Source organism: Leuresthes tenuis, unplaced genomic scaffold, assembly GCF_036924035.1.
Source record: "Leuresthes tenuis unplaced genomic scaffold, fLeuTen1.0.hap1 SCAF_23, whole genome shotgun sequence".
In the NCBI taxonomy this organism is placed as follows: Eukaryota; Metazoa; Chordata; class Actinopteri; order Atheriniformes; family Atherinopsidae; genus Leuresthes; species Leuresthes tenuis.
The window spans coordinates 24415551-24432977 of record NW_027325377.1 but is presented as its reverse complement, the minus strand read 5'-3'; the positions used below and the strand labels follow the sequence as shown (position 1 = coordinate 24432977).

General features: G+C 41.6%; 1 protein-coding gene across 3 annotated transcripts in view; it reads left to right on the top strand.

Annotated features, from left to right (window-relative positions):
* The window catches only part of LOC140283173 (chemokine-like protein TAFA-5), a 127523-nt gene that overhangs the window by 59995 nt on the left and 50101 nt on the right, over positions 1–17427 (top strand). For all 3 annotated transcript variants that reach the window (XM_072377864.1, XM_072377863.1, XM_072377865.1), the window contains exon 2: positions 17017–17166. In XM_072377864.1, the coding sequence (XP_072233965.1) occupies positions 17017–17166 (150 nt within the window). The remainder of the gene's footprint in view (positions 1–17016; positions 17167–17427) is intronic.

The window sequence follows — 17427 nt, the reverse complement described above, 5'->3', positions numbered from 1 at the left end:
CGCTGTTGACACACTTTAAGAGGCACCACACGTGCACAGCTGATACACACATGGCAGGTACTGCATTGCTCAGATAAAAAAAGATTGTGACTCTCTCCTTGTCAGTTTACCTCAGGGGCACGAGAGAAACAAACCTCACAATCACCCCCTGAAAATGACAGAAATGCCATTTCATATATTTTCCCACAAACAGTTCTGCTCTGTTTGCCGTTTCTTTTTTCCAATTTTAAAGTGCTTTACACCTTTTATTTTTCCTGCAATTCAACTAGAGATAGCATGACTCATCAATCAAACACTGATTTAGATGTTTGTCTGTGAACCACATGCTATGTTATGAGTATATATTTTAAAACAGACTTTAAATGGACAAAAGAGTTATTTATCCGCATTTCATCCTCGAACATTAATGCAGTTCCTGCTGTTTTGCTGTGCTTCTCACACAAGTAGCCAGGTTATCTCTTGCCTTATCATTATCTCCTCCACCAGCTCATAAATCTGTGTGCTGATAGTGCAGCTCTGGCATCCTGATGCATATTCATAACAGCACCACCTAAATATTCATGAGCAAACGTCTGGCCAAACAGCTTCCCCCTCCAGAACAGTGAAATATAAGACCCAGTTTTCCTTTTTATGTGCTTGTTTTCACTGCAGTTTGTGGCAATGTGTAGGGAGTATTGGAAGAGATGATGTATTTGCATGTCTGAAACCAGGAGAGTTATGGGTGCGGAAGTTTCCCTGCGACTGTGCAGAGGCCTTCACGGAGGTAACTCCCACCTGATTCTTTTTCTTTTCCCTCAAAAATTGTCCAGGGGCTTGTTGTTGAAAATGAAAAATGAGCAGAGTAACAACTTCTGATAGGTTTATTTTCCAGAGATGGTGCACATACATCAGGGGCACAGAACAGTAAATGACATATTACCATAGAAATTAGAGATGCACCGCCACAGACTTTCCTTCCAGCCAAAACATAACCGTAAAACTTTGTGTTTTACAAGGTGAAGGCGAGGCCCCTCCTGGGTCTCTGGCTGAGTCAAATTTACCTTTAACTGTATTTTTGAAGTTTTTGTCTCCAAATATTTGCATTTAACTCCACAACAGAAGCACCTTGTTGGGAGCTTCTTTCTGATTCATGCGACACTGAAGTAAAAATCATTTAAGTTATTCTTCTCGCTTATTCTCCAGATGAGTAACCTTATCGCAGCTTGATGTTTTTTTTGTACACAAGAGGTCGTTCAGTTCTTGCTAATGTTACAGGGTTCAGTCACAGCACAGACATTTAAATGGTATTTAAATATGACAATCACACTGACCTTTAAAACCTTTAAGAAAGTCTCCACTTTTTAACCTTTATCTTTGTGCCTTGGTCATGTGGCGTAATGATGGGCCAACTGTTAAAAACAAATCTTTTCTCTTTTTAAACTCAGCTGAACAAAATAACCTTTAAAAATGGAGGAATTCTTCGATTAATGGGCTCAATGAACCATCAATAGGTGGATTTCAACCTCTAAAATTGAGAATATTATGGACTTGACGGGAGTTTAAGATGATGATGATTCATTTTTTTAAGATAACACTTAAATCTTTACATTAGTTGCGTTTTAAATACCTTTCTGCAGGATAATGATGCTGCAATCAAGTGTTACAGTAAAGATAAATAATGTCTTTACATAACAAGACGTGCTTAAGCTGCACCAACTTGCGACATCTTGCTTGGAAGTGCGACGCCGTCTTTCCTATTAGAGGAAGCATATGCTGACTTTAAATTAGAGTCAACTTTAACTCTCTGGTGCTCATGTGACTGCATCATAATTATCAGCAATTTAATTTCAATCCTATTTACAGATGGTGCAAAAATAAGATACTGAATGTTCAAACTGACACAAAAAACATGTCAAAAAACAAGTATTATTTACCTAATCTTCTCAAAGAGGAAAGTTTTAAAGATGGCTGAGCTCTCTTTGGAACAAATTGTGACCTGGGAGTAGTTAGCTTTGCACTCTCTGCAGATTTCCCTGTTTGGGGGGGGCTGTTTAAGCTTTGATTTAGACACAATTACAGAATCCAAAGGGAAGAAAGCAGTGAGGCAACGACAGGGCTGATATACTTTTACCTTTTTGTCCTGGTAATGATTCAAATGGATCCAAACAGAGGGAACTCAGACTAATACCCATATCTCAGCATGGTGTGCAGTGTGTCCTTAAAACATTTGAGGAAACTGGACAAGTGGAGGACAGAAGAAGAAGTGTCAGGCCTAAAAAACTATCTACAGCAGATGAACAGGATCTGAAAGTGATGTCCTTAAGAAAGAGGAAAAAATCCAGCTGTGACCTGACAGGACCTGAGAGATGCATCTGGACCTTCAGCTGATCCATCTACTGTTGGCCCAAGCCTCATCAGAAATGGTCTCCATGGGAGGGTGGCTGTCAAGAAGCCGTTCTTAAGGAAGGGAAACAGGGAGAAAAGGCTGAGCTGTGCCAAATGACACAAGAAGTGGACTGAAAATCAGTGGCAACAGGTCTTATGGAGGGATGAATCCTCCCCAGAGCCCGGACCTCAACATTATTGAAGCAGTGTGGGATCATCTGACAGAGAACGGAACAAAAGGCAGCCCACATCCAAAGAAGAGCTTTGGGATGTCCTTCAAGAAGCCTGGAGAACTATTCCTGAAGACTCCTTAAAGAAATGACAGAAAGCTGGTCTCAGAGGGTTCAGGCTGTGTTGGAGGATAAAGGAGCTCAGACCAGAGATTCACTTTAAAGCTGCTGAGAACTGAACAAATCTTTAGAAACTTCCATTCATTTTTGTTTCAATAAATCCATGACACCTATTTCTTCTTTTCAAAATACAAAGAAATGAACGGGAGCTCAAGACAAGAAAACCAGAATACAATAAACCCAGATTTTATTCACAACAGAACATAGGAAACTCTTCTTCTGAGAGACTCTGCCTCTCTGAGGTACTCTTTTTATACCCGATCATGTCCCATTTAACCTGATTAGCTGCAACATGTTCCTCCGGCTGTTTATTTTCAGTATTTTTCTTTCCTTCCCATCCTTTGTGCCTGGAGCTGTTTGGTATCAGCTCCAAAACTGTCTCATGTCCCAACATTTCTGCTGCATTAGTTAATTTTTGCTTTTAATTCTCATTTTCCTTGATTGGAACTTATTCTACAACAAAATATTGACTCTTGCAGCTTTTTTCCTTGGTTTTATGAGCAGAAACACAGAATTAAGATGTGGGACTAAAAGAGAAAGCACGCACCGAATTATTCATCTGAAAAAAGAAGCAAAGAGATGGAGGAACAGATTCTTTCAGAGCTGGAATTCCTGAGTGTTTCCACGGAAATGAAAGCCATCCTCAACAATAGTCGGACATGAGATGAGCTGCGAGCCTGGTGTTCTGTGGCTGTCTCATTGTCAGTCAGTCAGCTGTCGGCAGTATTACTGTGATTGTTAGGAAAAGGCCTTTGTTCTGACAGGAGAATCGTCTCCGTTAACTCAGGTCATGGCACAAACCGCTCAGGTATTTCCTTGTTTTTTTTGTCTCTTTTGTATTTCCGCTTGATTTCTCCCTCATTTTCATCAGCTTCCTCTTTTTTCTTGCTTGCCTCTTCTCCCTGTCCATCAGCTCTCTGTTCTTCCAGCTCTTTGTCCCAGACATGATGACTTCTGCACACAGAAACACAAATTGCCAACTTTGAAGTCTGAACGAAGTGACAGCTGTATGCCTCCTCACTGTCTGCCCGGCTTTAATGGCGGCCGAAAAGCGCATGATGGTAATTGGGTGGGCTGCTAATCAGCCACAGCTCAGAGGGGTTGTTCTGGTACTGTGACTATTTCCCATCATGAACCCTCTGAGGACATCATGGTGACTGACCTTTAGCTAAACACTGCCCCTCGTAGATCAGTGCCTACAGAGCCTCGTCCACAATGAAAACTGTGGCATTTTTAGCTTAACGCTGCATTAAAACGACGCTTTAGACATTAGGCTCATGCTCTTTTCTTGCAACTATCACTGAGGAGACTGGAGGTGCATTTTAATCTGGAGGAAGACAATCATGTGGCGTCTGACACTTGATGACAAGCCCAAACTAGTCACATGCCATCATTCTGTGAGGTATTTTTCAACATTTTAAAGGGTGTTTGTTCATGATCTGAAATGCTTCAGACTTCCTCCTCCTTTCTCTCTGTTTTGACCCTGCTCTGCGTTCTGGACATCTCCTCTTTGGGGTCTCATTTCAGACATTATTCGAGCTTTGGAAAGCTCAATCAGCTGCTCCCACATGCGAACAACCTTCCCGTTGCCATGGTTATGCAAAATAGCAGCTTTTAAACAGACTAGTATTAACAGACTAGTATTAGACTTGTTTGAGTTCCTCAAGCAAAGTATCCCTGATATAAATGGATCCTTCCATCAGGACTTTCTCCACCATCGCACCACCCTGAAGTGCTCCTTTAACAGCGTTACTGAAGACATTGATTAACGGTCCACGCTCGACAAAAGCATCCAAAATCAATCAGAGAAATTACAGATTAAAGCAGAATATTGAGCAATACAAGGATGAGGTTTAAAGAGAACTGTCCCAACTGGATTTTTCACAGTTTTCACCTGTATCAGTCATGAGTCGACTTAGATGTGGTGAAATAAAGTGAGTTAGTAGAAGAAAATCAACTGTGTGGAAGAGCTCAAAGAAGCTGCAATTTCTTATGATGTAATCTTGTCAAAGTAAAGAAAGAATATAAAAAACAGGGTCTTAAATTCTTCCTGACAGCTAAACGAAAGCCAAATGTTTTTTATTGAAAAGCCAAGCACAGATTCCCAGTTTCTTGTGCCAATCATGTGTTATCGCAGAAAAAGCTAAATCCTGATTGGACGATAGCTGAAGGCTTCAAAGCTGGCTGTGATGTGATTGGTCAACGTTATTCAGACCTAAAAACAGACACCAGAAAGCCAAAATCATGTCATTTAACTACGGATTCTGCATATTCATATGTTTTTCAAGATTATACCTTTGTTAAACGGCTCAAAAAAACACTTTTACTTTCAAACTGTAGATTTAACGTTCAAGAATAATAGAGTTAATCAGTTAAAAAGGTCACATCCGTGTTTGTTGCTGCTCCTCAACTGTTAGCTTCCATAAATCCAATGAAGACCAGGCCAGAGCTGCAGATGTTTCTCTAAACTCCGACAACATAAGCAGCTCCTGCAGAAATAGTCTTTGATTACTTAACTTTCTTTACACAGAAAATTCAAAGCAAAGTTTGCAAATAGCACGCCGCTGAGCTGTTTTCGTGCCGTCGGCTTCAGGCCCACTGGTGGAACACCTCACCTGAAAAGCAGCCAACAGCCAAGACCCATCAACGAGAGTGCAGCCTTTGAAGGGCTGAGTCTCTCTGTTTTCATCTCTTGTATCCCAAGTTGTGCTTACAGGCTCTTTTTCCCCACGGGACACAAAAATATTAACTTTCAGCCTGGAGCAGCTGCCAACTTCCTGCGCCTAACAGCATTTCCTGTCCATCACAGAGGCCGCTGTTGACAGGTGTCCTACGGGCTCTGGCTGCTTTAACTAAAGCCGTGAAATTCTCTGTTTGTTTATTTGAGTGTTTTTATTGAAGGTTACGCTCCTAATTCAACGATCCTGACCCCGCGCAGTGCATCTGTGCCACATTAAACTTGTATCCGCACTGCCTGCTGCAGACGTTTTTTTTACAGATTTGCTGCCTCTTCATATCTTAACTCTGTTTTTAAATAATTAAACATCTAGAAAGTGTTACCCTCCCCCTTTGCTTTCATGGGTCACGATCTTCATCAAACTGGATGTTCACACACAGCCTTCAGTGCAGCATTTACACTCTTATCCATCAAACGTTTTTCATATATTGAAGACCTTTCTGTCTTTTCTTTGTATCATTACCCCTCAGACACGTCCATTTGTTTGATGTAAAGTTGAAGACATCGTCCACGCCGGGTGTCATATAATCGAAAACATTACAACCATATACGGCTCCAGCAGTTTTGCTAATGACCCGTCGTGATGAATCAGGTTCTGAAGTTAATGGGATTGCGTGTCTTCGTGGAAACACTCAGAGTTGCCTGAAGGTTGGAGGAGGTCAACCGACATAAGTGAACCAGAAGCTCTTATGCGGGCGGACACTTCACAGCAGCTGTGTTGCTGTGGAAGTAATTCCTGCTGAAAAGTCTCATTATGATCAAGAAAACAGACCGATCGGTGCTATTATTACAGACACCTCCCATTTCCCTCGCGTTTCACGTAAAGTCTCTGATTACAGCACAGATTTCATTCTGTCTGCTGTGTTCTCCTTTAAAAATGTTGCACATGCTCTCAGATTAGCATTAGCAGCACTAAAGCTACATAATACAGTGTGTGTAAACTTTGACACTGAGGTTAGGGCTCCATTACTGTCTGAGGCAGATTTATGTTTCAGATGTTTTGTTTTTCACGTGAATTTATAGTCAGATTTACTTGGAAAACAGAGAAAAAAACCTTAAAATGCAGGTTAACAACTCCACTGACTGAAATTAAACACTTTAATGCGTTAATTAAGATTAATTAATTACAAACAAATTAACTCGTTATAAAAAATTAACACATTTTAATCGCACCGTGGAACGTTTCTCACAGGATGAGTTTCAGGCATACCAGTTATACTGGAGCACCAACTAACGTTCATGACTTCAGACAACAACAAACCCCAGTGAACAATATTAAACATGAAGGAAGAAGCTGAGACCGCTTTGGTTGGACTGTGGATGGGAAATTTAGTTTTAAGAAACAGACGGATGGGATGGTCGTAGCGTTGTCGTGGGTTGTGCAGGCGCCCTGTTTATAGAGGCTACAGTCCTCACTGCAAACGGCGCCGGTTCGAATCCCGCATCGGACGGATGGATGGAAGTGTGCCTAAGAGCACGGTTGGTTAAGTACCACCTTGAAAAAAAAAACGTTTTGTTGCTTAAGCTTATGTATTCAGTTATTATTCAATGTTATACTAAAATCCATGTGAAAAAAAATGCTTCTCACTGTTCTCAGGTCAAATATTTATATGCGATTAAAATGCGATTAATTTACGATTATTTTGCGATTAATTTGCGATTAATTAATTACAAAGCCTCTAATTAATCAGATTAATTTTTGTAATCGAGTCCCGGCCCTATAAACAACATTTCGAGCTCTTTTAGTAAAAAACACCGCTCAGTAGTGACCTATCAGGAACAAGCTCAGGTGAGATAAACAGAAATATGGATCCAAGCAGGAGTTACAGATCACAGTCATAACTCTCATCCTTATTGTCATCAGGAAAGGACAACGATTAGGAGAAGTAATGGAAATAGAAATAGTGGAAAAATGAGCTGTTGTCCTGCTAAATTAGCAACGCTAATGAACGATAAAGTCTGCCATCAAATCTCAGAGTAAAACAAAAATAGAGGTTGTTTACTGCTAAAGTAACAGAAGTACGAGGATCAGCTGGTGAGCTTTAAGCTTTATTAAACTCTGCCTCGAAAGTGTGCTAGGTTTTATGAAGCCCTAGAGGTCAGAGCAGGAGAGGGAAGCATTGAATTAGACATAAGACTATCTCTGCGCTCTGTCACTGTTGATCCATTGTCAAACACCCCGATGCAGATTGAGACGTCCAGTAGAAGCGGCTGCGCTGATTGAACCGCTATCTATCAATGTCACAGGACTCTGGCTTCTACATCCCATCTGGAATGATATTAAATCTCTGAGTACATCATCTTCCTGCATAAAATATGTACTACATATGGGGGTGTTTGTTGTTACTGAAGCTTGAGTTACGTCTTGTTTCCTCACATTTACAAAGTGCACTTGGGCAGAAAAGCTAACTCTGTTAGCATTTTTAGGTCAGAAACACTGTGTTTACTGCAGCTCACTGTACCCTAAACTGTGCAGTTTGAAGCAGAGCGTCTCCCCCATGTAACCTGAAATGTTCTTTGCTACTTTGTGAATTAAACAATCTGCAAACTGCACTTTGAAGCACAAAAAAAAGAAGAAAAATTGATGGAAAACCAATCAGAGACAGACACAGGCAGGGGAAAACACATCAACACAAAGACGGACAGATTCGAAGACAGATAGGACCGGCCGAGGCCTGGCAGACGTGGCCGTGTTTGTGAGGATGTCTTTATGGCCCAGCTGAGCCTGGGCAGAGCAGAGCAGCAACACAGAGGCCAAGTTAAATGAAGAGGGGAGATTAAAGGCAGTGCCGGGGCCTGCAGCCTCTGTATTCAATCACAGCTCTGCTCTGCACCTCAGCCTGCATGCTGATCGAGCTGCAGTGAAAGGAGCCATGCACCCTGCCACTCCCCTGCACAGTGCACAGACTACGCACTTGTAACTCTGCAAAAATTTATCGGCCCTTTGTGCAGAATACACAAGTGGTTGACATCAAGACTTTCCTTCTGAAAGGCATGTCTTTGCTCAGCTAATCCTTACAAATTTAGACAGTTTAAACACATTTAATAGGAGATAAAATACTGAGGAAGCTCGTTTTAAGCGTGAGCCGGCAGCAGCAGAACCTGGAATAAAACATGCATGTTAGTTCCAACCCGACCACACATACTGAACACACCGAGATGCTTTATTATAGATTTTCACACATTCAAGGCCGGTCTGCCCTGATCGGGGGCCTAATGTTATCTGACAGACCTTGCTTCTGTCTCCCAAGGGTGAAGAACAAAAATGACTGCATTCCCACTCATTTACCCAGAGGTGATTAGTCTGCGAAATCCTTGCAAAATTTAAGTGACTTCACCTTATCATTATTGCCCTGTTGTGATGTATCCTCAGGGTGTGTGTGGGGGGGGGGGGGGGACGAGCCTAATTGCAGTGGTGAAGTGCCGGTGGTATGAGTGTATATGCAGAAAGCTTTCCTGTGTTACTCAGGGTTGCTGAGGTCATTTGTTTTCTCTTTTATTCCCCACCGCTTTAATTGATGATCATTCATTGTTTCATGCTAAAACATTGTTATTAAGCAGAATTCATCATTCTAAAACACCAACACAGGGGAGAAGAGGGAGTCTCGTGGGAAAATATCATTTTTAAGGGCCTTTACACAAGGTCACAGAAGGAAAAAGGAGCCCTGGTGTCATTATGGAAAACCTGTTAAGCTGCAGCTGGACAGAATAAACACATTTATTTTAACAGCAACTCAATGCAGTGGTGCATGGGTCTCAGAGGCTCTTTGTTTGCATGCAGTGGTGGGATTGGGAGGTCTCCTTTTAGCAATTAATTGATTAATCATGCATAACCATGAAATGCCCAGGGTGAAGTCCACTAATTGCTTTAGTGTAAATGGTATTCCAGAAACCTATCCATAATTTTAATGCATTTAAGACATTCAGTTCTCTACATTACTTCTGTGAAATTTTAAGCCGTTCAGTTGTGTTTGAGAAAGCAAAACTGAATAATAAAGATAACTCTAAGACTTCGGGTACTTTTCAAAGTCAAAGATATGTTCTTGGACTAGCAAAGACTCCCTCTTTGCATTTGGAAAACAGAACAGACCTGATGAGTCTGCAGGTATAGATGATGGCAGTGGTTAGCAGTAGCCACCTTAACAGTTATTCATATAGTCGATATTTGCTTTTCTGTATTTTAACATAGAAAAAAAAAATAATATGGTTAAAAAAAACAAGAAAAACCTTAAATTTAAATGCATTGATCCATTTTTTGCCTTCTTGGAAGTAGGCAAAGGGCTGTGGCTGCGTTCAGATGACCGAAGTCATTTGGTGAGATGTGATGTGGCTTTTTCAGAACTGTGTTTAGGATCCTTCCTGGACTTTGAGAATCAGTGGTGTTACACACAATGTGCACGAGGCTCTGTGCATAAAATAGAGAAGAAGAAGGACTTAAACGAGGGTAAAGGGTCACATACATGCCCAGTTGTCTGTGTGTGCTGTGACCCTTAGAGTTAACATCCATGTGCAGCAGCACTGTAAATATTAGCATGCTAACATGCTCCCACTTAGCAGCTTTAACCACTATGCTAACATCTTAATATTTGCTGATTAGCAGGAGCTTTCCTTCTTGTTCTCAAGTATGAATGAAGAAGCTGAGTTTCTTCCTTTGGGCTTATTGACTCGTTAGAATGACGAGGAAGCAGAAAAGATCTTTATGAAGAGAATCGGGGACAAAGGTTCAGCAAAGTTCAGCTGAGATTACTTTGACATGTTCAGGTAACTGTTTGTGTGTACGAGGCAACCTTTAGAGGACTATAGTCTATCCTGTGGTTATATTTGGCATTTATACGCTGCATTTATGCTTGTATTCTTTTATGCATGTGTATTCCCCGATGCGTTCGTGTGTGTGGGGCTATGCTCATGCTTCAGTGGGATTGCTGCTTGCCCAAGCATTTTAGGGAAAAATGCAGCAAAGGAAAATCAAATCACTTTTCCGCATAGGAAGTGAAGCGCTCATACAAGCTCACGTCACCCGAAATAGAACGGCCAGGCCACCCTCCCTCCCTCCCTCGCTGGCTCCCTTGACATGATGAAGGACTTCTCCCAATAAGAACTGTCTCCAGAACTTTCTGTGACTCATGGTGACATCAGCAGAGTATTAATGATCTCAGGGCGAGCTTCTGGTGACTTTTATCACTCTGAGGAATGAATAATGACAACTTTAGATCATTATCTCTTAGCTAGCGGCTCATTTTTGGTAGTTGTGTGAATTACCTGTTGCAGAGGAAACAGGAACTTCAGCATCAATCCAAAGATATTTGTTCTTTATCCGCACAAAAGATGTTTTCTGCCTTGGCTTTTCATGTTTTTGCTTCTTTAACGAGGACTGAAGCTCCCGTGTTCACCTGTAAAAACGGCTGTTGTGGGATAAACGAAGGAGATTTCTAACCAGTAGGAGACCAGCTTTGATGTCTTCAGTTTTAAATGCATGAACCTAACCAGGTAAACCGGGTCCCCAAACTTAACCAAACAACTGCAGACGTAAGAAGCTGTACAGGAGACTTCTGTATCATGTCAAAGACCACAAATAAATAGATTACATTTAGCTGTTTTACAGAAACTGCTGTTAGACTGTGTTCAGATGATTGTGGCAGGTTGTTATTGGACAGAATTAAACTACCTGTAAGTATCTGCTGTACTTAGTGAACTGGCTTCTACTGTAAAGTAAGAATGGCATCAATGTTCTCATCTGCTCTTAGTTAGAAAGTGAGATTTCTCAGTCTCTGACAGCCCTAATCAGAATTTCTTCAGTTATTTCTATCACGCTGCTCATTTGGCATACTTTTAAACACCAAGGACACACTGTTCCCTCTTCAGACTGCTGTTGGTGATCAGGGTCCAGACTATAAATAAATTCCAATATAAGTGGCTGTCTGCATTGTTTCTGCACATCTTTTTGAAGGTTTCATTCAGGCGCGGCGTCATCCTCCGGCTCCTTTACCTGAAGCTGCTACTCCGTCCTGTTCCGCCGTGTTCAGCTGGCTCCTCCATCCTCTGGTCGAGCATGTTAAAAGGATTCATTTAAAAACTGGCCTGCCAGCCTTCGGGGTAGAGGGATGACATTAAGGCTCTACTAAAGCAGTATTTGGATCCAAAATGGGATTTGTGACTGGCAGTCTTGGCCCCGGACTTCCTTCTGTTATTCTGAGCAGCTGTAGCATGCTGCAGCGCTATAGCATTTCAGTCTGGCATGTGCAAACATACATGAACACACACACATCCTCTGTCCTCCAGCAGAGCAGCTGTGATGTCAGTTTCCAGCTATGTCAAGCTGCCATGCGGTATTTCTGGGTTAAGTGGGGAACATGTGGAAAAGACGAAGCTTCAGACATCGCATGTATCATTTTAATGTAAGGAAGAAGCTTTATTGTTGTTCCTACTGCCTCGCAGACAAGCACCGGGGCCATTTGGGTTCCTCTGAGACACGATGACGACACCGTTTGCTTATGACACAAATCAATATGTTATATTTCAGCATTTAAGGCTCTTTGTCTTACGCAGCACATCCCCAGCGCTGCTGCCGAGGTCGCAGTGCTCTAAGCATGCCAGTGGCAGTCGCTCGATTGGCTCAAACCACAGAGGTCAGAATTGATCCGCTGGCTGTTAGAAATAAAGATGTGATGAAGCTTCTCTAAGAAAAGGCTCAATTTGATAATGCTTTCTTATGCAGCGTAAGCGTAAGTGTGTGCTGCCTCCTCTCAGAGTCTGATGTCATCAGTGCCAACCATCCGGCTGATGCCAGCGTGGTCAAACACTGCGGCTGCCATCTTTGTTTCTCAGCGGTCATTTTACCACATCGCTGTTGTCTCTAATTTACCTTGATTTGGGGACGTACCAAAACGGACTTTTTTTGTCTCGGCCACCTCGGCTGCTTCAAGATGAAGCTCAGCTGAAATGGAGACTGATGGGTCCTTCTTCTATTGAGCGAGATAAGTTTGGGTTCACCTGGATTTCCAGCCCAGTTTCTAACCACATAGTCAATGTCGGCTGTGACAGCAAATAAATAAGTAAAAAAATCAATTTAATTTAGTGCTTTGGGTCCATCTGCTGTGGTGCAGATTTACAATAAGCAAACACTCTGTGGCTATTTGTACATCTTTCTTATGCTCGCTGCCAAGAGTTTTACTGTAAAGTGAGGACTAATTAAAAACTGTTTGTTGGAATGAACTTCAGTAAATTTCCTGTCAGACGGCACTTTTGTGCCGGATTAAGGAGGACGTTCGGAGATCCTCTGGAAATGGCTGCTTCTTGTGCCGCTCAGCATGCAGTCCCAGCATGACTCGAGCCCACTGCGGATATCCAAAGTACTAAAAAAAACCTCTACTTACCTCTCCTCCTAAGCCGAAACTGCACTTCTTATAAATGTCTCAGCAGTTGATTCAGTGGACTGAGATGCTTAAAAAGCTGCTTCTGTTGCATTTAGATCGATTTAGCTTTAAATTTATAGAGCTCCTGAAAAAATGAATGGAGATATGCTCTCAGACAAGGAGTTGAGGAGAAGATATCTCCCTTCACTGGAACTGTGCTGGACAACTGTGCGTGTCAATAACATTAGATTAGGCCGTATGCTCTGCCACATGAATCCATCTTCTGCCACAGTCAGAGCTTTCATTTCATTCTACGGCGGCCACACATACATTTTAATCAGCCATTTGGCCGGCCAAGCTGACAACTGCTCAACAACAGAAGCTGATAAGGGTGATGATAAATCATCATCGCGCTGCTGGTACATGCTTTGGGTTAGTTTGAGGACTCCTGCCAGTTGTAGATTTTTCCCAGGATTCATGAGGCTATTCCAGAAAACAGGATTACTGGTTTCCTCTCTTCACTATCCAATTTGGGATGACTGTGGGGGAAAAAACCTCCAAAAAGGATAACATCCTGCATCTTTGTGTTTATTTGTTTCCTTTATTTGCTGTGTTTTAGCACCTTGGAGCTATTTGTTGTAGAAAAGAAGTCAACTCTCACATTATTTATTTCATAATATAAGAAAAAAGGGAAAAATTGTGGTTCTAAAGATTCAAATTCACTCTCACATTTCCCCATGGACTCTTCTCCAAATATTTGAGTATTAAAAATTGGAAAACGTTCCGACTTGGGAAGTAAAGTAAAGACTAAATAAACTAATTCCTGAGGATGATAAAACTGCTGAATATTAACCTTTTTAGGTGCACCGGACGGCTTTTTGAAAAGCATCATCGTTCCATTTTTGTGGTAATTTCTTTATTTTTGTGAGCGAAATGTCTTGGTTACAATTTGATGGTCTTGTTTGACTGTTCAAACATTCAGAAACTGATGTGTTAGGGTAAATTCAGCATACATTCATTCATACATCCCTGTTGAGCTCTGTTGGTTGAAGGTAATATTATAGCATAAGGACAGTATTAGAGTCCCTTAGGACAAAAAGAATATTTTTAATTTCTCATTTTAATAATCAAGTCATGTCGAGAATAAAGTCGCATAATTAAGATGAAATCAAACCTCGTGCCGAGGCATACAAAATGCCTTGATTGTGATTCAGAATAGGTTTTAATAACAGGGAAATGATCTCTCTTTTAGCCCATAAACACAGTGTGATAATGTGTGTAAATACTTGAAAGAGATTTAAATTTGAATTGCTTTATGTTCAGAAAGACAAACCACACAGAATCGGATGATGTGGCCACATTTCTTCAAGCTGAAACAGCTGGTAATGGACAGATGTAAGGGTATCCATGGTTACACAGCTTTATTCTAAACACTTCAACTTTATTCTCGAAATGGGAAATATAGTGTGACCCTAATACTCCGTCGTAGATTTGTAAGTATGTTGGCATGCTTACACTAGCCAATTTTGTACAGTCAGAGCTGCTGTCGTTGCCGTAGGCTAGTTTTTAAAAAAGATGCACCGACTGCTCCGCTCGTGACCGGAAATGGATGATTTTTGGCTCGAAACTTTTGACCGTTAGCGCAAGGTGTCAGAAATTCGATCTTTGTTTTGGTCAAGTGAACGCATCACACTTGTAACGTTAGCCTGGCGCAGTCAAGCTAGCATATCGTGTGTTTACGTTGGACTTTTCTACTCAGGGAGAGAAACTCTAAGCTGCAAATTGTAATAACTGTAAGGTTTTCGAAAAAATAACGCCAGAGGAAGCGTAAGAAGCTTTCAAAAGAAAAACAGAGAGCTGACAGCATAGTGAAACCACAGAGGATGGAGGTACGTGGTTGCTCAGTGATAGCTTTTTCCTATTAGCGCCATTTGCTAGCTCACGGCTAACTACAGGTTTCCTCTATTTAGGGAAAAGTTTTCAAATAAAAGAAGAGTCGCACTAACACATCTAAAACTCTAACGGAATGTTGTATGTGTGTTTAATTAAATACAGAAAGCCTCATGTAAACAAAACCTGTTGACAACACGAAACACCTGTAAATATACAATAAACAAAGCGATATTTTTCTAATTTACCTCTAAAAACGAGTCATTTAATTTGTTTATCTGTTGTCCAGCAATGCAAACTGCTGCCAACAATTAAATCTAACAATACGAATGATTATGTAGGTGTTAAATGATGAAATAAAGTTTGCATTTGACTTTTATAACTTAAATGGTTGCTTTTAAATGTAATTTGATCATAATTACCAACTTTTCCCATTAATGTTGGATTAATTGCATTTTATTAGTATTATACCTGTGTTTAATAACCAGGAGAACTTTACCTCCTGATTTCCAGTAAAAGTTATTAACCTTAACAGAAAGCTGTGAAACCCATTAAACTTATTTATGCCTTATATTTTATCACATTGATGCATTTTTAATTCAAACAATAAGTTGAGACTGAAATCTGTGTGTTTCTTCTAATTTTGAGTGATCTGGACGTGCAGTAAAGCTGTTTCCACTGATTTAAAACTCTTTTTTTTGTCCGTAAGTAAATGAAAACTGACAAATTTAACAACGATGTTAAATCAACAGCCAAGTGCGACGTGAACTGGAACAAATCTTTTAAAAATCTGTTGAACAAGGAGTTTTTTAATCATGGTGCAGCTCTATAAAAAGCAACAACATGCAGTTTCCTGGTAGCTGCAGCTGCGGCACTGAAAACAAGGCCAGTGTTTGATGAAATGCAGTCGATTAATGAGCTCCAGCAACTCAAGATGGAAGAACAGTCGAGAATCGCAGCTTCTAATCAGCCACAGTCTTTGAGCTTGTTGACTTCACACGGGGTGCGACGGTGCCACAGCGATCCGCGAGATTACATGAAGCATCCGCACCGTCTGTCGAGCTTGTTGCAGTGGAGGAGTTCCAGAAAGGGAGCAGGAAGAACAAGTTTGAGTTTGCTTTGGGTCGTATCCACAGAGATTTACACATGCAGGAGCTTAGATGGCAATTTATACACCCAGAGAAGAGGGGAGGAATGGAAGTGTTTACCTCTGGTATCATTGGAGTTTGGTGCCAAACCAAAACAAATCATAGAAATAATCTCTTATTTAAATTTTTTCTTGTGAAGAAAATAAAATGGGTTCATGTTGAAACATTTTCAATCATTTACATCCAAAGGTTTTGCAGAAATGGCACAAAAAAAAGTTAATTAAGAAGCTAAATATGCTATTCCCGCTGTCTTTCTCTCAGCCACGGTCACCACAGGTATCTATGTGTGGATGAATCCTGATGGATCCCCATTACCCTGAGTGTGACCCCTCACAGCTCAGTTCATTAAGCCAGCCACCCAAGTGTTCGGGACTCCAGTCCAGATTTAATCACAGCTTCCATCCTCTTGCCAATCACAATTAGATCCTGATAAGCCTCTCTCGGATGGCACCCGAGGGCCTCTGCACACAGACAAAGGTTAATTTGCGAGCAGCAAGGCCCCAGCTACAAGGCCAGAGGTCACTTGATTGAATACATGGAAAGGTGTGCATGTGCAAGATGGTGGGGCCAGGCAGCAATTACAAACTTCATCAGTATTCATGTGTTTCATTCGTGGGTAATTGGTGCATTACCTTGAAAGAGGTGTGCTGATTGGATGTGGCCCTTTATGGGAAATGGCTTGTGGGTTATTTTGTGGTGGCTGATGTTTCCCGTCGTCTCTGAGCTGCTCAGCAGAGTTCCTCTTTGGGCCCCTGAGAGGTTCAGGATTAAAGATGATAAAGCGGACAAATCTGAAGGAGACCCAAATGTAAAAAGCAGGTGTTTTTCCTGCTTATCCAAACCGGTAAAAGTCATTCATATAAAAGGAGTTATTTTAAAAAATGGGCTCTGAAAACGTCTTTTTGGTGTGACTTCCAACTGAAAACTGAGTCATAAAAACGCACTCGTGGCCTCTGCTTTTTGGATAAAATCGCATTACAACATGTTTACAAATGCAGAAAGGATCATGGTTGCTGGTGCCGAGCCCTGCTGATGGAGGTTTAAAGCATCCTGAGCTGGACCACTGAACATGTGACACAGTTTAAATTTTACAGAGTCGACAGGCTAGTTTATTCTGCCCTGTTTATGATTGCATCTCTCTGACCTCACGTCCTGTGGTGCAATGTCATTTCCAGGCCAGCTGGCAGCGGGGACATGTGAGATTGTGACGCTGGACAGGGACAGCAGCCAACCGCGGCGGACCATCGCCAGGCAGACGGCCCGCTGTGCCTGTAAGAAGGGCCAGATCGCCGGAACCACAAGAGCCAGACCCGCCTGTGTGGACGGTAAGAGGAGGGGGAGGGAGGGGAGATCCTGGCTTTGCTTGCTTTGTTTAAGGGGCCACTTAGTGTTCAAGTAGTTTTCACTCCAGTGAAAGCTACTCAAACATGAGCAAGCTGTTCCTGAGGCATGCTTGACTTTTGCTCTGAATTGTGTTGGCCTTGTAGCACAGTAAGAATATAACATGTTATCCAAATGTTCAGCCGCATCAACAGTCTTAGGGCAGCTCCTGTAGGGATGGCTGTGGCCTGAGGTGGATAAACCTT